This window comes from Herpailurus yagouaroundi, unplaced genomic scaffold, assembly GCF_014898765.1.
Source record: "Herpailurus yagouaroundi ecotype Mexico unplaced genomic scaffold, PumYag 203, whole genome shotgun sequence".
NCBI classification, from domain to species: Eukaryota; Metazoa; Chordata; class Mammalia; order Carnivora; family Felidae; genus Herpailurus; species Herpailurus yagouaroundi.
Window position 1 is genome coordinate 9,264,227 of NW_024412434.1, and position 23,481 is coordinate 9,287,707.

Below are 23,481 nucleotides of genomic sequence, written 5' to 3' on the forward strand. Positions count from 1 at the left end.
TCATACCTGGCCAGTACTGAAGATCTGAACAAATACTTTTAAGAGTTCTTGAATGTTGTCTATACAGGCAAGAGGAACGTAAAGTACTAAACATATCTAAGTAACCTGGAGGAAAATTGAAAAAAGCAAATTTTCTAGTTACCAAGCTAAAAGAAGTCATGAACTATAGTAATTTTACCAAATATTAGAAATATAAAAATATGAGTTTAGCCTTTTATTTGTTCATATGGCTCTGCTTGTATGAGTTTCTAAGAGCACTACTAATCTAATTACAGTTCTTCATCACTATCCTGTCTATCACTTGTCCCCTAGATTATCTTTTTTATCTGGCAGATGACCCTGGCTGCCAATAAAATTAAATTCAAACCAAAAGGGAAAAGGTATGTATGTTTAGCTAAAGTTACTGTTAGTCAAAAGCACGTAGAGAAAAGAACTGCTATTTCCTAGAGACAATTTCAAACACTCAGATGAATAATGTGACGAGTAAACACTGTAAACCAGAAGCACGGTAATCTTTCTCTCTCAAAGCTTCAGGTCATTGGGTACAAAGACAGTTCCTTCCACAGCTGGAAGCCATAAACTCTGGCGATCCTTGGAACTCCTACTGTTCACTAATGGGCCCCATCCTACTTAACATCCATGAGCCTAGGGAAAAAGTAAACAGCATCGATTGAAACAGATTCTTATCTATCCCAATATCCCAATTAAGAGTTCAGGGATTTTTCTAGGAATCCTATAGTCACATCAACAAACTCCTTCTTAATACCTCTGTCTGCCTAAGCCAAGAAACAGCTGGCAGGAAGAGGCACAACTTTAAAAGGAAATGTAAATACACAGGCCAAAAGAGCAATAGTAATAATACTACTACTATACATCAATGATAGTAACAAAAATTTAACTCTACTGGACACTTACTATGGGCCAAGGAATAAAGTAGTTTGGGCTAAGTAAACTACTTTCATTATTTCATTTGATCCTACACAGTGAGATAAGGAGTTTTCCCCCAGGCTTCACATGAGAAAACAGCAGTTTAGAGGAATAAGGGAAATGCCACAGCTCCTCAGTCTCAGGACTGAGTTTGATCCTGGTCTACTCCTCACCCTTAACCACTAAGCTTCAAGACGTCTCTCAGGAAGGAGGTAGGACAGATTGTTAGTCCAAGCCCCCAGGCTCCAAAACTTCACCTTTTTCTCACAACTCTTATATGAAATAAAGGCAAAACAACGAAAAATTAGTAAATGAATTAAGTGTTTACAATGTACAGCTTCAAATCAATCCTTTATCACAAAACTATTTAAACCTGCACTTTTGTGTTATAATTTGTACTGATTTTTAAAAATATGTTCTTTCATCAATATAAAACAAGTATTTTTTTCAAGTTTTTAAAATACCAAACAAGTATTTTTTTCAAGTTTTTAAAATTTATTTTGATAGAAAGAGGGAACAGAGCAGGGATGGGCAGAGAGGGGCGGGTGGGGAGGGAGGGAGGGAGGGAGGGAGAGAGAGAGAGAGAGAAGGAGATATGAATACCAAGTAGGCTCCACGTTGTCAGCACAGAGCCCGACATGGGGCTCAATCTCATGAACACTGAGATCATGACCTGAGCTGAAGTCAAGAGTCAGATGCTTAACCAACTGAGCCATCCAGGTGACCCTAAAACAAGTATTTTGATAAGGTCTAACATTCACTGTTCAAGTATCAACCAAAAAGAAATTTATGAAGTGGAAATCCTTTTAACGAACTACCCACTCATTATAATAACAGATTGTTACAAGATTTAAATAAGAAAATATACAGACATTCTATAAAACAAAGGGACCAGGACTATTTCTTCAATGTATCCTCAGAAATTAGTACAGTACCTGGAATCCAGTAAAGGTTTGTCACCTAAAATTAAAACAATACTCCACTATTCTAAAATCTGTTTTGTATGCTATATTACATCTTGGGACAAATAACCCTAATGGAAAAACCAGTAATTTAGTAAAATTAAACTTTATTTGGTAAAGTCTAAATACAGTCTATAGTTAAAAGTACCGTACCAATGTTCATTTCTCAGTTTTGACAAATGCACCATGGTTAAGTAAGCAGTTAACATTAGGGGAAGGCAGTTGAAGGATATATAGAAACTCAGTATTGTTTTGCAGATTTTCTATAAATCTAAAATTATTCCAGTATGAAAAGTTATAAAAGAAAGAACAAACAAATGAACTCAGGAAAGAACCTGACACACAGTAAACATTAACAAATGCTATCTGTTGGGCACTTGGGTGGCTTAGTCAGTTAAGTGTCCTACTCTCGGTTTCTGCTCAGGTCATGATCTCACGGTTTCATGGGTTGGAGCCCTGCATAGGACTCTGCACTAACAACATGGAGTCTGCTTGGTATTCTCTCCCCCGCCCCTCCCCTGTTCACACTCTGACTCTCTCAAAATAAATAAATAAACAAACAACTTTAAAAATGAATAAATGCTACCTGTTAAATTATTAATAACTACAACCACTTACTTAAATTGGAACAAAAAACAGACTAACTTACCATATTTATTTTCAAAGAAGGACTGTGCAGAGACATAAGATGTATGCCAATGGGAAGAAATGCTCTTGCCTTTACAAAATCCGGGAAGTAGATTGTCTACCAGTTGATCAATCTGTCCAATTTTTAATTCAGATAATCCAAGGTCTCTTAAATTAAGTACAGGCTGTAAAGGATTGAGTCACCAAGACTGCATTATCATCAAGATATTTAACCAAAGAGTTCTTATCAGTTGAAATAATATGAATTTTTTAAATGTAACAAATATATTGATTCCTCTTTTCTCATATTTAAAAACTAAATTGGTACAAATATTTTTATAGTTCTAGCTTTATGGAGGTCAGTCACATGAAGTTTGACAAAGGTTAAAAATATCACATTTCCAATAGTATTGTGAAGTTATGGACATTTAAAGCCTCCTCCAGTCTCTAATAAACAAAAGCCCATTTGATTTAAAAAAAAAAAAAAAAAAAAAAAAAGACTATGCCGTTACCAGAGGACATCTCATTCCCCTGGCCTCATTGCCGAGATCCTTCTTCGAACTGAGAAGTTCTATAGTTACCCATATCTAACTTCTAATAAGGAGGGACAATGAACAAAGTGAAAAATGTATGAAAACCAGGCAAGAAAATAAAGTCACATTACAACAGTTCTAAACTAACTACAGATTGGATAGGAGTTATTTTCTTGTCCATGGAAACTGTCAAGCAGACATTAAAGACAAGTAACAATTACAAGCCTCAGACACCTGAAAGTTCAAGCAAGGAAAGCAAAAATAAATAGCCCAAGTATCAGCTTCTGATGACTGAGGTGAAGTTAGATACATAAAGTTGCATGCACAAAAAATAAAGTTAGATCGATGGATTATATAGCTCTGGATTGATGTCCAGGCGTTTGTCACTTACTAACTGTGTGACAAGTCATTCATATTCCTTTTTAATTTTTTTCATGTTTATTTTTGAGAGAGAGACATACAGCGCACGAGCAGGAGAGCGGCAAAGAGAGAGGAAGACAGAATCTGAAGCAGGTTTCAGGCTCTGAGCTGTCACAGAGCCCAAGTCAGGGCCTGAACTCACGAACTGAGAGATCATGACCTGAGCCAAGGTTGGATGCTTAACCAACTGAGCCACCCAGGCGCCCTGACAAGTCATTCATATTCTTAAAATCCATTTCCTCATTAGTAAAATGACGATAAAATATGCCTACTTCACAAGATGGTATGGATGAACAGAAAAGATCATGCCTTGGTCATCTGACATATCCCAACATACATACATAGGAAGATAGTCAAAGGCATGATGAAGGAAAATATTTAAACGTGCTCTTTAAACTACTGGGGCCCCTGGGTGGCTCAGCCAGTTCAGCATCCAACTTTTTTTTTTTTTTTAATTGTTTAATTTACATCCAAGTTAGTTAGCATACAGGGCAACAACGATTTCAGGAGTAGATTCCTTAGTGCCCCTTACCCATTTAGCTCATCCCTCCTCCCACAAGCCAGTCAGCAACCCTGTTTGCTCTCTATATTTAAGAGTCTCTTAGGTTTTGTCCCCCTCCATTTTTATATTCTTTTTGCTTCCCTTCCCTTATGTTCATCTCTTTAGTATCTTAAATTCCTCATATGGGTGAAGTCATATATTTGTCTCTAATTTTGCTTAGCATAATAACCCTCCAGTTCTATCTACATAGTTGCAAATGGCAAGATTCATTCTTTTTGATTGCCAATACTCCAGTGTGTGTGTGTGTGTGTGTGTGTGTGTGTGTGTGTGTGTGTGTGTGTGTGTATACACACACACACACCACATCTTCTTCATCTTCTTTATCCATTCATCCGTTAATGAACATTTGAGCTCTTTCCATAGTTTGGCTATTGTCAACAGCACAGCTATAAACATTAGGGTGTGTGTGTGCCCCTTTGAAACAGCACACCTGTATCTCTTGGTTAAATACCTAGCAGTGCAATTTCTGGGTCGTAGAGTAGTTCTATTTTTAATTTTTTGAGGAACCTCCATACTGTTTACCAGAGTGGCTGCAACAGTTTGCATTCCCACCAGCAGGGCAAAAGAGATCCTTTTTCTCCACACCCTTGCCAACATCTGTTGTTGCCTGAGTTGTTAATGTTAGCCATTCTGACAGGTGTAAGGTGGTATCTCATTGTGGTTTTGATTTGTATTTCCCTGATGATGAGTGATGTTGAGCATTTTCTTATGTGTCTGTTCTCCATCTGTTAAGCATCCAACTCTTGATTTCAGCTCAGGTCATGATCTCATAGTTCATGAGATCGAGCCCTGCATCAGGCTTTGCACTGACAGCATGGAGCCTGCTTGCAATTCTCTCTCTCTGCCCCTTCCCTGCTCACATGCCCACGCTTGCTCTCTCAAAAATTAACTTAAAAAAAAGTGCTCTTTAAACTACTAAAAGCTATACAACATAAAGGATATTATTACAATGAAAACAAAACGACTACAATACTCAAAAGCTACTTTTCAAAAGTCACCTTTTAAAAAAGGGGAAGCCAAAAAGTCTATTTACAATACAAAGACTTCAAAAGGGAAGTGGAGATTCTTAACTTAAAATTATTTCCCTTACTTATTGGCTGTCAGGTCCCTGGAATGTAAAGAGAAATAAGATGCATATAAACATAGCAATTATCATACAACATAGTAACTGCTTTACAGAGACTTTTAAAACAAAAAGTAGTAAGAAAACGCAGAGTAACCAATTTCCTAAGTCAGATAAGCTTCACTGAGGTTAACACCTAATTTGCAAAATGATGGTGAGTCTTGGGGTAAAGGGCAAACAAACTACCATAAAAGGGCCTGGATGTTTGAGGTGTAGTCCAAAGATCAGTGATGGAAGAATGAACTAGAAAGATGGGCTATGGGGCACCTGGCTGGCTCAGTTGGTGGAGCATGTAACTGTTGATCTCAGGGCTGTACTTAAAATCTTTTTAAGAAAAAAAAAAAAAAGAAAAAGAAAAAAGAAAAAGAGAAAGAGAAAGAAAGAGAGGAAGGAAGGAAGGAAGACAGGCAGGTTATGGTCAAGTTGTAAAGAGCCTTGTCTGAATTTAATTCTATAGCTAATATAATTAGTTTTGTTTTATACCAAGAAAATAGAAGATAAAGATAATAAACTGGGTAAGAAAAGGCTGATGGAGAAAAGAATTGAAGGCTGATGGAACAAGAGAAAAATGGTATGTGCCTGAACCAAGCTCTAACTAAAGATGGAAATAACAATCATAAATAATAGATACTTGGAGAAACCAGTGAAGTATAATGATTGAGAGGGAGAAGGGTTCTGGATGGATGTGCTAGTTATCATTTTACTGTCTCCTAACTCCTCTTCATCCTTTTTCGGCTCCATGAACAATGATCTGGGCTCTTTAAATATTTTTTCTTTGCCATCTGGGACAATGTGAAGCTTTGTCAGTAGAGACCACTGGAGACACTGTAGGAGTGTTTTTGTCCCTGGTTCTGGTGTGCTCATTCAGCAGGCTCCTGTCTGTAACACCCATTGTTTCTCTAGCATCTGGCGGCCACTTGTATAGCTTCTCCAAAACTTGGCTCCTACAGTAAACAGTGGCCAGCAGTACAGTACCTTGGAGCTTTTTTAGTAAGAGACATCCCCATGAACAGCTTTCCCTGCCTAGATGGCAACTTCCATCAAGTGCAGCTAGCATGACACCAGTGACTTCTCTGCCATTCAGTGAGCCAAGGCCATGCCCTCTTCCAACAAGGTCAGGACAGCAGTCTGTGGGTGGAGAACTCTTCCCATGATGCTCTATCTCAGTCCTAGGAGTATTAGCCACACCTTAAATCTGCTTGTCCTGTATATTTTAGAGTTTACTTATTATTAGCCAACCCCTAGTTACTCCCATCCCATATAAAAACAGGGTTTTAAAAATATTAAACTACAGGGGCGCCTGGGTGGCGCAGTCGGTTAAGCGTCCGACTTCAGCCAGGTCACGATCTCGCGGTCCGTGAGTTCGAGCCCCGCGTCAGGCTCTGGGCTGATGGCTCAGAGCCTGGAGCCTGTTTCCGATTCTGTGTCTCCCTCTCTCTCTGTCCCTCCCCCGTTCATGCTCTGTCTCTCTCTGTCCCAAAAATAAATAAAAACGTTGAAAAAAAAATATTAAACTACAAAATTACCCTAATTTTTTACATTAAACTTTTACTGCTCAATTGACTAGGTGGTTTCTCTTTCCTGATTGGAATCCCTGACAAAAAGGCGCTAAATCCACTGTAATCTCAAATGTACTAGAATTTGAGAGTAGCTGAGTTCTGGACATCTTAATTTTGAGATCCCTGAAATTCTCCGGGGGGGATGGGGGGTTATTTTAACAAAGCACTAAATAAATTACTTCAAAGATTTAAAGAGGGGCGCCTGGGTGGCGCAGTCGGTTAAGCGTCCTTCAGCCAGGTCACGATCTCGCGGTCCGTGAGCTTGAGCCCCGCATCGGGCTCTGGGCTGATGGCTGAGCCTGGAGCCTGTTTCCGATTCTGTGTCTCCCTCTCTCTCTGCCCCTCCCCCGTTCATGCTCTGTCTCTCTCTGTCCCAAAAATAAACGTTGAAAAAAAAAAATTAAAAAAAAAAAAAATTAAAAAAAAAAAGATTTAAAGAGAATTTGGGGTTGGAGACATATTTGGGAGTCATCAGCATATATATAAGTATATAGGATCTAGATGTTAGGTGAAGATATGAAAATGGGTAACATAACTTAGAAGAATGTGCATAACAAAAATTAGATCAAGGATAAATGCACGCCAAATATTTACGGGGCTGGCAAAAAAAGACAAGCCAGCAAAACAGAAAGAGAAAACACCATCATCAATGCAACATCACTCAATTCAAGGGAGTATTTCAAATCTTTGAGGTAAGGAGAATTCCAAGCAGCCTCTGCGTGACTCAATCTCATGAATCCTGAGATCATGACCTGAGTGGAAATCAATAGTCGGGAGACTTAACTGACTGAACTACCCAGGTGCCCCAGGAGTATTTTGAAAGCAGTAAATGTTCAGTAAGATCAAATGCTCAGGAAAAGTTGAATAAGATAGATTTTTTTTAGAGGCCTACATTTAGCACAAAGGAAATCAACTGACTTTAGCAAAGTCTGTAAAATGGTACAAGTAGTAGCCAAACTATGATGAGATACAGTGTGAATAGAAGTTTAGCAAGTAGTTACATGTTCAGACTGCTATTTCAAGAAGTCTGAAAGCAAAGGGAAAATAAGTCAGTAGCTTGAAGGAAGTTGAAAGGAAGGTTCTAATACCTGCATTGTAAAGTGTATATTTGGATGAGCAAGACTTGATGAAAGCAAAGCCAATTGCACAGCAAAGGTAGAGATGAAATTAGAGATGAGGTAGGATGCTTAAGGAGAAAGAAAACAGCTTCTGTACAGTAATAAAGTTCACTAAAGATGAACAATAGGATTAATGAGGGCATATCAGAGATTAAGAAGCCAATTCTATACCTGAGACCATTACTCATAACCTCAACACTGGCTTCCAGAATTTAGCTACTTTTTAAGCTCCTGACCTAGCAATTTCACTTAATGAAATAGTCAAAGATTTAGCAACACAAACAGTAAAAGTTGTAATGTTTATAGCAACAAAAAATTGGGAACAATATCCAATAATGGGATATCATACAATGAACATTCTGAAGTCATTTAAAAATACAAAAAATGTATGGCATAACAAGTTCATAATGACTATTAAATTAACAAAGCAGTATCTAAATCAGCATATGCAGTATGATCCAATTATAAAATAAAGTACAAAAGAGACATGAGATATAAATACAAAATGTTAACAGCATTATCTCTGGGGAACAGGATCATAGGTGAATTTTATTTCTTCTACCTACACAGTATTTTCCAAAATTTCTAAAATGAACATAATATTGCCATATGCAGCAATTTTGATACATGTGGTATTTTCATCAGGCAGGCTCTCTGGGACTGTAATTTAGGAGAAGGGTATCACCACAGTAGAAAAGACAATGGACTCCCTAGAAGAAGCAATAGGAATTAGGTAAATATTATAAAAGGAAAGCATAAAGATGTTGAATACAAATTTTCCATCTAATTAAAATTTTATCTTAAGACTGATTCCCAACCCCCCCCCCCGCCCCTTCCAAGAGTGAACATTTTATCTGCTCTTTGCCAAAGCCTCTGATATCAGGACTAAGAACATAAGTTATTTACGGATTAAAAAGGTTTTTAGGAAATTTAACTACAGAGTATAATGTTTTCTGTGAAAAATGTATTCAGAACTACATGCACCTACCTTATTAATAAACCTTGTGAACACAAAGGTTTCTAGGCTGGGAATTCCCTGTATCCTAGGAAACACTGATTTTATAATTCTCTGAACACTGAAAAGTAGTTTCATAGCTTATACATTTCACTTTCAGGTCCCTGTATTCTAACCGTTCAATTACACTGAAATCTCCTGTAAGGCAGCAGATGGTAACTTCTTACTATTCTACCTTCGTTGAGACTTGGGAGGCAATTACGGTCAGTTAATTGTGGGTTCACTACTACTGCTGGAGCAACACAAAATATCTAAATGGTATCACACAATTAGCAATCTAGGAAGTGAATACTAAATACACTTCCACATGAATTTTTTTTTTTAATGTTTTATTTTATTTTTGAAAGACAGAGAAAGAGAGAGAAAGAGAGAGAGAGAGAGAGAGACAGAGAGAGACAGAGATTTCAAAGCAGGCTCCAGGCTCAGCTGTCAGCACAGAGTCCAATGTGAGGCCCAAACCCACAAACCCTGAGATCATGACCTGAGATGAAGTTGGACCCTTAACTGACGGAGCCACCCAGGTGCCCCATGATTTTGTTTTTTTTAAAAGTAGGCTCCATGTCCAACGCGGGACTCGAACTTACAACCCTAAGATTAAGAATCACATGCTCTTCCAACTAAGCAAGGTAGGCACCCCTGCCACATGAAATTTTTTTTAATTTTTTTTTCAACGTTTATTTATTTTTGGGACAGAGAGAGAGCATGAACGGGGGAGGGGCAGAGAGAGAGGGAGACACAGAATCGGAAACAGGCTCCAGGCTGTGAGCCATCAGCCCAGAGCCTGACGCGGGGCTCGAACTCACAGACCGCGAGATCGTGACCTGGCTGAAGTCGGACGCTTAACCGACTGCACCACCCAGGCGCCCCCACATGAAATTTTTAATAAATTAAATTGTAAAGAATAGGACAACATAACTTTTCCATATGTACAATAAAACCAGAATTAGACATCTTTATTCATAAAGGAGATTAAGCTGAAGACAGAAATCACCTTGTTACAAAGGCCTAAACGTAGACATTTCAGGCATGTTTACAACATACTAAATCAAAAAAGCTGTTTCTCATACAATCATGGTAAAAACTATTACCTCATTGCCAGGAGACTCATGCTCAGGAACTACATCTCGATGCTGGTTTTGTGAAGCTGATGCACTGACAGAAATAGGTGTGTTTTTTGGTGAATGGAAGGCATTGATGAGATGACTCAGAGGAACTGTAACCTAAGAGAAGATAAAAGTTGAAATTGAGTAGTGCTTTTTAAAATTAAAGAAAAATTCTCCTTATTGTCAGGATCTGGGATTTGTAAAAAGTTAAACATACACTGTAGATCAGAACAATATATTAAAAGATGTAAATACTCAGATTATTGCTGGTGGAAAGAACACTGGTAATTCTTCCAAGACAGCATTCTGGCTATATGAATCAAAAATATTTAAAAAACAAACACATATAATTTCACATCAATCTAATTTCTAATAATTTATTCTAAGGAAATAATGTGAAAAGTGCTTGTTTGTGCACAGATGACAATTTTCATCAAAATGTTTAAAAAGCAGTGGAAAGGTAGAATTGTCCAGCATTAAGGGAATGGGCTAAATAAATGACACCACCATAAAATGAAATGTTTCAGACTTAGAAAAAAGTAAACCTATAGCAGAATTTTATTCTTAACTTCCTCACTGCACCATCCCGTCCTCATCCTGTTCTAAGTCACCATCATCTATTTGTGGATTTTGCAATAGCCCTCCTACTCTCCCTGAATCTGCTCTATTAAAAACAAAGTTAGATCTCATCACTCCTCTGCTCAAACCCTCCAATGGCTTCTCTTCTCACTTACAATACAAGTAGAAGTCCTAAGCACTAGGATGTAGAAAGCCTCTGTGGTTCTTTATTACCTCCCCAAATTTATCTACCACAGTGTTCTCCTTCGTCTTCTCTACTCGAGACATACTGGCCGCCTTGCTGTTTCTGGAACACACCTAGCAAAGCCCTCACTTCAAGGACTTTGCATTGCTTTTATTCCGTCTACCTTGCTCTCTGACTTCCTTCAGTTCTTAACCCAAAAGTCATCTTTTCTTGAGTCTTTTCCACAGCCAACCTACTTAAAATTTCAAGAACCCTGCCCTAAAAAATATTCCTTATTCTCTTTCACTGCTCCATTTTCTCTTCTTGACACTTTTAGTATCTAACACACTTTACACACAATCTACTTACTTATCTGTATGTTATTCCTCTGTTTCTCTCCAACCAATTCTGACAATATGGTAAGAACCCATTTAATTTATTCATTCACTCAAGAAATCTTTATTTGGCATCTGTGTGCATTATTGTTGCACTGGGATACAATATGAATAAAATAGAGAAAAAATATAAAGTATGTATACTAAGTATTGTGTAAACATTTTGTTACCCAGAACTGGGTTTGCCTCTTGGTAATGTCAAGCCAAAATACACAGCCATGCCAAAGAATAGGAAAAGGAAAGGTTTTACTTGGAACAAGTAAAGGAGCACACCAGGGATCTTTCCCAAAGCAGTGTCTCCCTGAATAACAAAATCGGGGCAGTTTTATGCTGGGGTTTCATACATATTCATGACAAGGCTTGTGCAGTAGGGAATACATCATGGAACTGGGGCAGTAGTCATCTTGAGGTGAATGAGTCCAGGTCAGAGTTACAAGGGCCAGCAAGGGGTCAGCATCATCAATTCTCTCGCTCCAGTTGGTCCAGTATCTGAGTGCTCAAAGGAGTTGAGATCCTTCAAAAATAAGTCAGGTCAGTCTTCACTTTTGAACTAACACTGGGAGTTTTGCCACTGACTTATCGTCCCTGATATGATTAGGCTATCTCCTGGCCTGATAGTGGCTGTTCTTAAATTCTTTCACAAGATGGCCAGGAAGCCTTACGTAAAGAAAGCTTTGTCTGTCTTTTTCCAGGGACCCCTACTTCCTTCTGTTTACAATTTTACATTAAATAATTATATAAATAAAGTAAAATAGAGAAAAGTCAAAGAATAAAATAGAGGAAAAAATCGCTTGCCACTTTGACCTTACATTTTAGTTCGCAGTGGTCTTTGTTCCCATTTCTTGGCCAGGAGCTCCTAAAACCCTTGGAATTTCCTGTGTGGTATAGTGTCTTACTATTCGTAAGGTAACCCTTTGGATCACTCCTGGATTTATGCTAATGAGGTGATTTAGGCTAGGGTCTTTATTAAATTTTTTTTTTCAATGTTTATTTATTTTTGGGACAGAGAGAGACAGAGCATGAACGGGGGAGGGGCAGAGAGAGAGGGAGACACAGAATCGGAAACAGGCTCCAGGCTCTGAGCCATCAGCCCAGAGCCCGACGCGGGGCTCAAACTCACGGACCGCGAGATCGTGACCTGGCTGAAGTCGGACGCTTAACCGACTGCGCCACCCAGGCGCCCCTAGGCTAGGGTCTTTAAATAGCCTCAGGGCTGGGCTGGCCACTTGAAAGACCTAGTAATTAGTAGAAGGTGGGAACTCTTAGCCCCACCCCCCTAGCTTCTGGGAGGGGAGGGCTGGGGATTGATCTCTATAAAAGCTCTTGAACAGTGAGATGGAGTGCAGAGATTCACCCTGAAGAGTAATCCACTCCACATCTTTTGCTTGGGACCCTTCTGGCTGTACCCTTGTGTACTTAATCAACTGGCTGTTCATTTCTCTTTCATAATGGACCAGTAAATGTGAAGTATGTTTCTTAGTTCTGTGAGCTATTTTAGCAGATTATCAAACCTGAGGAGGGGGTGTGGGAAACCCTGATTTATAGCTGGGAGATCAGAAGTATGAATGGCCTGGGACTTGTGACTGGTATCTGAAATGGGACCAGTCTTGTGGGGCTGAGCCTTTAACTTTGGGGGTCTACACTAACACTGGGTAAGTAGTTTCAGAACTGAATTGTTGGACACCCAGCTGGTGTCATATGCCATATAGGCATATCTCATTTTATTGTGCTTTAACTTAACATACTTCGCAAACACTGTATTTTTTATAAATTAAGGTTTGTGACAGCACTGCATCAAGGAAGTCTTTTGGTGCCATTTTTCCAACAGCATTTGCTCGCTTCATGTCTGTGTCACATTTTGGTAATTCTCACAATACTTTAAACTTTTTCATTATATTTGTTATGGTGATCCATGATTAGTAATCTTTGATGTTAATGCCGTAATGGTTTTGGGATATCACAAATCCTACCCATATAAGACACTGAGCTTAATCAATAACTGTTGTGTGTGTTCTGATTACTCCACCAATGGGACCTTCCCATTTCTCTCTCCTTGGGCGTCCCCATTCCCTGAGACACAACAATATTGAAATTAGGACAATTAATAACCCTATAATGGCATCTTAGTGTTCAAGTGAAAGGAAAAGTCACATATCTTTCACTTTCAATCAAAATCTAGACATGATTAAGCTTGGTAAGGAAAGCATGTTGAAAGCCAAGATAGCCTAAAAGATAAGCCTTTTGCATCAGTTTGCCAAGTTGTGCAAGCAAAATAAAGTTGAGTGCTATTCAAGTGAACACACAAATGAGAAAAAACCCAAACAGCCCATTGCTGAAAGTTTCAGTGGTCTAGATACAAAATCAAACCAACCACAAGACTCCCCCTTCAGTCAAAGCCTAATCCAGAGTAAGGCCCTAAATGTACTTATTTGTATGAAGGCTGAAACAGGTGAGGAAGCTGCAGAAGAAAAGTCTGAACCTAGCAGAGGTTGGTTCATGAGGTTTAAGAAGCCATTTTTGTTAACACGAAAGTGCAGAGTGAAGCAGCAAACACTGAATAAAAGCTCCAGAAAATCTAAATAAGACAGATACCTAATGAAGGTGGCTACACTAAATAGATTTTAAACGTACAGGAAACAGCCTTCTATTCTAAGATGCCATTTAGGACTTTCACAGCTGGGGGGAAGTCAACACCTGGGTTCAAAGCTTTGAAGGACAGGCTGACTCTCTTGTTAGGAACTAATGTAGCGGACTTTAAGTTGAAGCCTGTGCCTACTTAACATTCTGAAAATCCTAGGCCCTTAAGAATAGTGCTAAACTCATGCTGCCTGGGATCTATGAATGGAAGGAAGCCTGTTTGACAGTACATCTATTTACAGTAGGGTTTACTGAATACTCTAAGTCCCCTGTTAAGAGACCTACTGTTCATAAAACATGATTCCTTTAAAAATATTACTGCTCAGGTAATGTACTTGGTGACCCAAGAGCTCTGCTGGAAGTATACCATTTAGATTAATGCTGCTTTCATGTCTGCTAATACAACATCCATTCTGTGGCCCATGGGTCAGGAACAATTTGGGACTTTCAAGTCTTATTATTTAAGAAATGCATTTTGTGAAGACTATATAGCTTATAGATCATGACTCCTCTTACAGACCTGGGCAAAGTAAACTGAAAACCTTCACCATTTTAGATGCCACTCAGAACATTTTCATAGGAAGAGGTCAAAATATCAACATTAACCGGAGTTTGGAAGAAACTGATTCCAAGCTTCATGGCTGACTTTGAGGGGTATAAGACTTCACCGGAGGAAGTGTAGATGTGGTGGAAATAACAAGAGAACTAGAAGTGGACCCTGAAGATGGCAGTGAAGGGCTGCAATCTCATGATCAAACTGACATAAATGAGCTGCTTCTTATGCATGACCAAAGAAAGTGGTTTCTTGAGATGGAAATCTATACCTGGTGAAGATGCTATGAAGATACACTCAGCTGATAAAGCAGCAGCAGGGTTTGAGAGGATTCAGTCCAATATTGAAAGACGTTCTAAGTGGGTCAAATGCTATCAAATAGTATCATGTTACAGAAAAATCATTCATGAAAGAGTCCATCGATATAGCAAATATTACTTGTGTCTCATTTTAAGATTTGCCACAGCCATCTCCACCTTCAGCAGCCACTACTGTGATTAGTCAGCAGCAATCAACAGTGAAGCAAGACCCTCCAGCCAGCAAAAAGATTATGACTCATCGAAAGCACAGATGATGGTTAGCATTATTTAACAATAAAGTATTTTTAATTAAGGTATTACACTGCTTTTAGACATAATACTATTATTGCACAACTAATAGGTTATAGTGTAAACGTAACTTTTATGAAATCTTGCCATTTGCAACTACATGGATGGAACTGGAAGGTATTATGCTAAGTGAAATTAGTCTGAGAAAGACAAATATATGACTTCACTCACATGAGGATTTCAAGAGACAAAACACATGAACATAACGGAAGGGAAACAAAAATAATATAAAAACAGGGAGGGGGACAAAACATAAGAAACTCATAAATATAGAGAACAAACAGAGGGTTATTGGAGGGAGTGTGGGAGGGGGGATGGGCTAAATGGGTAAGGGGCACTAAAGAATCTATTCCTGAAATCACTGTTGCACTATATGCTAACTAATTTGGATGTAAATTTTAAAAAATTTAAATTAAAAAAATAAATAACTTTTACATGCACTGGGAAACCCAAAAATTCATTTGACTTGTGTTATTGTGGTACTCCGTTTACTGTGATAGTATTGAACCAAACCCTCAGTATCTTCAATCTCATTTAATCCTTTAATAGATATAAACACTATTATTATACTTCCTATTTAACTGATAAAGACATCCAGAATGTAGATAGGTTCAGTGGCATGTTCAAGTCACTCAGCAAGTATATGAGCAAATACTCTAACCAAGATAATTTGACTCTAGATTCTTGTTAGACTCTTTATCCCATAGTTACTGATACAGAAATGAATTAATAGTATGTTAAATGAAAAAAACTGTTAAATGTAAAACTACATCTTGGGATGCCTCGGTGGCTCAGTCGGTTGAGCATCCAACTCTTGATCCTGGCTCAGGTCATGATCCCAGGGTCATGCCACTCAGCCCTGTGTCAGGCTCTGTGCTGAGCGTGGAACCTGCTTAAGATTCTCTCTCTCTCTCTCTCTCTCTCTCTCTCTCTCTCAGCCCCTGTTTCTCGCTCACACACTCTAAAGTAAAAAAAGTTAAAAAATTAAAAAACTACAACATACTTTTTTTTTTTTAATTTTTTTTTTCAACGTTTTTATTTATTTTTGGGACAGAGAGAGACAGAGCATGAACGGGGGAGGGGCAGAGAGAGAGGGAGACACAGAATCGGAAACAGGCTCCAGGCTCTGAGCCATCAGCCCAGAGCCTGACGCGGGGCTCGAACTCACTGACCGCGAGATCGTGACCTGGCTGAAGTCGGACGCTTAACCGACTGCGCCACCCAGGCGCCCCTAAAAAAACTACAACATACTTTTTAAAAAGCATGCATACACACGTATTTGTGTAGAGGCAAAAAGTACGAAAGAATGTATTCTAAAATATGTCTTTGCACAATGAGATTATGAAGGTTTTTAATTTTCTTATTTGTATTTTTCTTTTTGGCATTTTTGGCAATGAGCATGTATCCTTTTCAGGGTAGAAACAATAAGCTCTTTTAAAGCTACAGGAATCATGGGGCGCCTAGGTGGCTCAGTCAGTTAAGCATACAACTTCAGCTCAGGTCACGATCTCATGGTTCACCGGTTCAGGTTTGAGCCCCACATCTGAGAGCTCAGAGCCTGGAGCCTGCTTCAGAGTCTGTGTCTCCCTCTCTCTCTCTCTGCCCCTCCCCCACTCATGCTCTGTGCCTCTCTCAAAAGTAAACATTTAAAAAAACCTACAGGAATCAATTTTTTATATTTTTATTTTAGAGAAAGAGAGCGTAAGCAGGGGACAGGAGCAGAGGAGGAGGAAGGGGGAGGGAGGAAGGCGAGGGGGGGAGGGAGAGAGAGAGAGAGAGAGAGAGAGAATCCCAAGCAGGCCCCACGCTCAGTGCAGAGCCAGACACAGGGCTCGATCCCAAAACCCTGCTATCATGACCTGAGATGAAATTAAAAGTCAGATGCTCAACGGAATGAGCCACCCAGACACCCCTGAAAGGCTTCTTTCTAATTAGTTATATCTCTTATTCAAAAAAGGATTTAAGGGACGCCTGGGTGGTGCAGTCGGTTAAGCGTCCGACTTCAGCCAGGTCACGATCTCGCGGTCCGTGAGTTCGAGCCCCGCGTCAGGCTCTGGGCTGATGGCTCGGAGCCTGGAGCCTGTTTCCGATTCTGTGTCTCCCTCTCTCTCTGCCCCTCCCCCGTTCATGCTCTGTCTCTCTCTGTCCCAAAAATAAATAAAAAAACGTTGAAAAAAATTTAAAAAATAAAAAAAAACAAAAAAGGATTTAAATTGCTAAAAAATGGTTTGATCTCAATGAAAAAGTTCACCTTCCATGTCTTTCCTGGCTTCACAGCTTATATTCAAGTGTATTCAATGATTAAGCAACCAGGAATTAGAAATATGTGTACTATCCTTCTTCAGAGCATAAAACACATATATGAGCCCAATTAAGCCTGCGTGCAGTACACAAAATGCCTTCACCATCTCTACCAACATCACGTACCACTAACTCTCCATCCAGCTGATGATAAACTCTCCTAAAATTCGGTCTTCTTGATATAAACTTCTTGAACTTCAGCTTTAAAAGGTTTAATACTGCATTCAACAGCCAAGTCAGACTTGTTTTTCAAACAACTGGTAGGACCCCTCCAGGGCTGAAAGCTATCAGCTGAAGAGAGGAAGGGGAGGGACAAAAGCAAGCAAGGAATGGGTTTTGTTTTATAGAACCCACACTTCAGCCAAGGAGACTAGCTGTTTCACGTGAGAGCCCCTTGCTGGGTGTGTCTCACCTGACAGCCACCCTATGTGAGCCAGTATGAGCTGGCTTTTTAAAAAAAAAAAAAATTTTTTTTTAAATGTTTATGTATTTATTTATTTTTTCCAACGTTTATTGATTTTTGGGACAGAGAGAGACAGAGCATGAACAGGGGAGGGGCAGAGAGAGAGAGGGAGACACAGAATCGGAAACAGGCTCCAGGCTCTGAGCCATCAGCCCAGAGCCCGACGCGGGGCTCGAACTCACGGACCGCGAGATCGTGACCTGGCTGAAGTCGGACGCTTAACCGACTGCGCCACCCAGGCGCCCCAATGTTTATTTATTTTTGAGAGAGAGACAGAGCACGAGTGGGGGAGGAGCAGAGAGCAGGAGACACAGAATCCGAAACAGGCTCCAGGCTCTGAGCTGTCAACACAGAGCCCGACACGGGGCTCGAACTTAAAAACCGTGAGATCGTGACCTGAGCCGAAGCCAGACGCTCAACCACCTGGGCCACCCAGGCGCCCCTCACCATTTTTTTTTTTTTTTTTGAAAATACAACGTATGCACTAGCATGTTGACATGCTAGGAATGAGTAACTGAACTGAAGTGCTTATGCGAGCTCCCTGCCCCGCCCCCTAATACACTGAATAAAACCTTCCTGTACTAACCCCACAGAGAGACAGGGCTTTGAGAGTCATCTGTTTCCTTACTTGTAACAAGTAATAAAGTTCTTTGTTTTCAACATTTTCTCGGGTTGTGTCCAATCTGATGTATCTCAAGTGGTGAACCCCTTGAGTTTGATCACACAGCTCGGCAAATAACATTTTCACCCATCCAGCTGACCAGAACAGAAACACTTCTTTCCATCATCCCTCATTAAATTCTGCTCTTTGTTCAAAACAAACAAACTCATCCTCTTCTTTCCATAACCACTGCCACCACATTAGTGGTGCATTATCCCTCTCCTGGGTTACTGCAATAGCATCCTTAACTGAAAACACTTCTGATCAGGTTATCCTATGCTTACACTTCAAATGAAATCCAAAGTCCCTTATAATTTCCTGTATGATCTGCCTCAAGGCTTCACCCTAACCTTAATTCTGTAATTATGCCCTTTAATCACTACATTGTAGCCACACTGACATTATTTTTGTTCCTCCAATCAGCTAAACTCTTCCCAATCTCAGGACCTCCAGATACCCTTGCATATACCTGGGATACTGGTTCACTTCTATTAACTCTTCACTTGACTAACTCCTATTCAACTTTTCTTCATATCACTATAAAGATTCCACATTTGCTTTGTCCACCTGGCCCACTACTGATGTCCAATAAATAACTAATCACTTCATTTTCGATTATCCAGCCAGTACTAGCAAAACAAAAACAAAAACCAAAAAACAAAAAAAAACAAGGGTGGGGGTTACAAAAGGAACGTAATTATATGCTGAAACTAAAGAGTGTTAAAAAATTATTTTTAAATCTGAATGTGTTCAAAAACTATTAGCAAAACTGAGTCACCCCACCCCCGCCCCAGCAAGAAACTATCAGAATGTTGCCATCAAAAAAGATTTTTAAATGAAACAAGGACAAGACACCGTCACAAGTGATTACTCCCAAAAGAAGACAATTAAAAACCCTAGGAATGACTCTTTTCTGCCCTTTTGCTTGATGAAAAAATGGGAGAATATGAATAAAAATAGTAACTGCAAGCAGTCAATAGCTTTAAAATATGTGTTTATTAGTCATTTCTGGCCAAAAAAAAAGAAAGCACTCGTAGTATTCAAATAATTATAACATGTTTGGGTTAAATTCCATTTAAAAAGGAAAGAAAGAGTTGGGTATCAGGGTTGTGAACAGTAAAATCACTGGAGAGGTGATCAGATGGAAAGAAACATTATCTGCTTTCATCATATCTAAGGCAAAGGCGTTTCCCCCAGTCTCACTCTGCTCCCCCCACCCCAGAATGTCCGGCACTGAACAATGCCTAATGGATTCTCTAGTAAAAATTCCACGCTATCAACTCGATAAACCAAAGTCCTCATCATCTCATGCCTCTGCTTCAACGTCAGCCTTTTACTCTCAGCGTGATCGCTGATCCCTTCTCAAGACTAGGACTTGCTTTGCGCTGATCGCCCCCCTCCTACGATCCCAAACGCGAAATCGCTTCCACGAAACGCAAACGGCAGAGCCGCGGGCAGGAGAGAAAAAAAAAGGACCGGATGCCAGACTCACCTGGGGCTGCACCGTACTCGAGAGGGAAAACATCTCCTCTGGGCCCTCAGCGACCTCACCCGCCTGCCGAAAGTGCCCCTCTGTCCACGGCTCGGCGGGGAGGCGCTGAGCCCTTTCTTCCCTTTCTTTTTCCCTCTCCCCTAGCCCTCAATCTTCCTAGAAACAGAAAATGGCCTCCCCTTGTTACAGCTGCTGCAACGACATACAATCTACCCCGGAAGGCAAGCCTCCGACGCAACACTACTTCCGGGACAGGTGAGCTGCATCACCCGCGGGTGAACCCAGCTCTAGAGCTCCACCTTTCTGGGTCTGACGTTTGTATCTACTACGGTAGCTGAGCAACCCTGGCCCCCAGGCTTGATGTTCACGGGAATAATACAGGTGCTGGATCCCCAAGCTCTCTGGCGCCGATATACACACACACACACACACACACATATACATATATATATACATATATATATATATATGTATATATATATGTATATATCTCCCCCTTAAGAGGGGATGGCATTGACCCTGTTAAATCTTTTTGCATCTTCCTTACGAAATCTTCCAACATAGTCTCCTTTTCCGACTGGGCCTTGAGTTATGATAAACTCTTTCGCTACAGTTTAGTGCTTTTTATCTTCCCCACAATAAATCGAAAATTGTTCCTATTGGTCCTCATCTGCTTCAGTCAGGCAAATTACATCCTGTTAACATTGTCAGATGACAGGGCCAGCCACCTGCTTCCTGCTCATCCAGTTTCTCCACATTGTATGATTTCGGGGAGCTAAACCAAACTGGCTTACATTTCGCCCAGGGGTGCGAGGTCGCGAGGGGTAAAAAACAAAAAAACCAAGCAAAAGTGGGGTGAGGGCGGGTCCCATCAACCTCGTTTGGAGGTCAGGAGAAACCTAGTCAATCCCGAGATTTCTTGTAAGCAAAAGACAGTCAGTGCCTCCCCAGTTATTACTAAATGAGGTAATTGGGCCGCGGTCACCGCCCTCGAAGAGTGTGTGCTTGGCTGGAGAATTTCCCAGCGTCCCAGCCCTCAGCTCCATTGGGTACTTCCGCGCTTACGAGCAAGAGGTGACAGGGGCGGGGCTGCACTGGGCTCGGCGCGAGCACGGCAACGCGGTGACGTCACTGCCTGCGCATTGCGTGGGCGGGGTCTTACTTTGAACCTAGTTGGCGGGAGTTGTGGCTTGGGAAGGGGCCTTAGCTGATGCTACAGGCTTCCTTCTGGGCTGGCCTGCTATGGAGCGCACTGCGGGGAGCGAGAAGGAGAGTGGAGGAGACGCAGTGACAGTGGAGTGCGTGAAAAGGATCCCGGTGCCAAGACCTCCTTCCATTGAGGAATTTACCATAGTGAAACCTATTAGCCGTGGCGCCTTCGGGAAGGTGTATCTCGGGCAGAAAGGCGGCAAGTTGTATGCGGTGAAGGTAAGAAGGCGGGGAGTAAAAAGAGGGAAAGAGTTCGGACCTTCGGCCCTCTTTTCTGCCCCCTGAACTGGGCAGGCTCCAGGGCGGTAGGGGCCTCCACAGCCCTATGACTTCTTACTTGGTATGACCTGAGCGCAGGCAGGCCGAGTGGCTCGCCTCTGCCACGCCCTTTTCACACCAACAATGCTTAGGAGACATCAGGATTTCTGAGTCCTTTTTACCGCCTTGACCTTTACCAGAATTAAGTTTGAAACATTAAATGTGAAACAACTATTTAAAGACTAAACTGAAACATGTTAGAACATACCACTCCTTTATCCTTGCAGCAGTACATATCATTCCAAAAGCATTCAAGAGCTTTCAATGTATTTGAAGCTTTCCTGGCCACTCTTGGTCCTCACTCCCCACTCCCATAATTTCGGATTACTCGCATTTAAGCACTGAATGAACATGGTAAAGAAACCAGCAGTTTTACCGCTAATGCAGTTTCAACTTCCTGTTGGACGTTGCTATGTGAATATCTACCAAGTGCCTTGAAATTGTACTTTCCTGACTTTGAACAATCCTCTCCACCTAACTGCTTAAACACTGAACTTTCTGTACTCTCTCTCTCCGCTTAATAAAACCACCTTCATCCCTGTCATTCAGGCTAGAAACGTGAGTCATTTTAATTTCCCTCTACTCCATCTGTATAACCTATGTCTCAACTAGTCCTGTCAATTTTGTCTCATATTCCTTCTCTTTTTTAAAAAATTTTAAAGTTTATTTATTCGTTTCAAGAGAGAGTGTGCAGGGGAGGGACAGAGAGAGAATCCCAAGAAGGCTTCGTACTGCCAGTGTGAGCCTGATGAGGGGCTCGGACTCACGGAATGTGAGAGCGTGACTTGAGATAAAACCAAGAGTCAGAAGCTCAACCGACTGAGCCACCCAGGCACCCCGTCTGGTATTCCTTCTTATTATCTCTTCCATTCTATTACGTTCCCAAGTCTGCCCAAGCACAGGACTTCACTTTTTCTTTTTCTTTTGTCTTTTCTTCCTCCCTCCCTGTCTCCCTTCTTTCTTTTTTAAAGTACAAGTCAGTTTTTAGTAAATTAAAAATTGGGTAACTATTACCACAATCCAATTTTAGAACATTTCCATCACCCCAAAAAGACTTCCTGCCCATTTGCAGTACCTCCCCCTTAACACCCTTAGCCCCAGGTAACCACCAATCTATTTTCTGTCTCTGCAGGTTTGCCCTTTCTCCACATTGCATGTAAATGGAATCATACAATGCATGGTCTTTTGCATCTGTTTTGTTTTTTGTGTGTTTTTTGTTTTATTTTGTTTTGTTTTGTTTTTTTACCTGACAGTGTTTTTGAGATTCATCAGGCCTTCATTTCCAGGAATAGGCCCCTAACTGGAATCGCTATTTTTTCATCCATTCCTTAGGCTGTGACATGCAACCTAACAAACTCCTTAGAAAAGCAATCATGGTCCAAGTCCAGGCCCTAAACATCAACTGTAACTTCCACAAATCCTATGTTCTAGCCACTCCAGATAATTGACTAGTCCATGAATGCTGTGTAGTGCTGTGCTTCTGAACTTTACGTTTGTGCTGGTTCCTCCTTAAGTGCTTTTCTTCCACCCTTCTCTGCTCATCTCCACCTGTGTTATTTATGTATTAAGGTTCATCTTAGCCCCTCTTCAAACCTTCCCTGACCTCTCAGACACACCCCATTGAATTTAATTCTTCCTTGCTTCATATGTTGCTGATATGACTTCTGCTGAACTTGCTGATCAGTCATTATCACTTATTAAAATGAAAACATCAATTCATGTTTTCGATATTTGTTGAGTGTCCCCTTTGTGTGTAGGATCTAGGGTACAGTGGTAAACAAAACAAACATGCCCTCACAGAGCTTCCAATCTAGTGGAGTCATAGGTGAAATCATGTTACAGACTGGCTTTGCCAATTTCCTTGTTTTCTTATGGAAAGGTTATAAGGCTGGAATTTATAGTGTATTAATAATTTTGTTAAATATTCTAATGAATCTTTGGAAGAAATATGACTTTTAATCATCCTGAGAATTGATCTCAGTGTTGCTGACTATTCAGGTTAGTGCTCCAATTTTAATGTAGATTATATCATAGTTTTGCTTCCACACCAATTACCTTGAAACTTGAAACTTGTTATTTTCTGTAAGACAAGATTTGAGACTATTAACTTTCAGTAGTTCTAACCATTCTTAAGATTTTTTTTTCCTAGGCAA

At 40.4% G+C, this 23,481-nt stretch overlaps 2 protein-coding genes across 6 annotated transcripts in view; one reads left to right on the forward strand and one right to left on the reverse strand.

The window, feature by feature from the left end:
* The window catches only part of YME1L1 (YME1 like 1 ATPase), a 53,782-nt gene extending 33,763 nt beyond the window's left edge, over positions 1-20,019 (reverse strand). For 2 of the 3 annotated variants that reach the window (XM_040451140.1, XM_040451138.1), the window contains exons 1-4: positions 19,802-20,019; positions 9,935-10,066; positions 2,539-2,701; positions 7-105 (exon numbers count right to left, since the gene is read on the reverse strand). In XM_040451140.1, coding sequence (XP_040307074.1) covers positions 7-105; positions 2,539-2,701; positions 9,935-10,066; positions 19,802-19,834 — 427 coding nt within the window. In that variant the 5' untranslated portion in view covers positions 19,835-20,019. The remainder of the gene's footprint in view (positions 1-6; positions 106-2,538; positions 2,702-9,934; positions 10,067-19,801) is intronic. The other variant, XM_040451139.1, reaches the window with a different exon arrangement.
* A 912-nt stretch (positions 20,020-20,931) lies between these two features.
* Positions 20,932-23,481, forward strand: part of MASTL (microtubule associated serine/threonine kinase like) — a 37,938-nt gene continuing 35,388 nt past the window's right edge. For 2 of the 3 annotated variants that reach the window (XM_040451141.1, XM_040451142.1), the window contains exon 1: positions 21,044-21,229. In XM_040451141.1, coding sequence (XP_040307075.1) covers positions 21,044-21,229 — 186 coding nt within the window. Of the gene's footprint in view, positions 21,230-23,481 lie in introns of all 3 variants that reach the window. The other variant, XM_040451143.1, reaches the window with a different exon arrangement.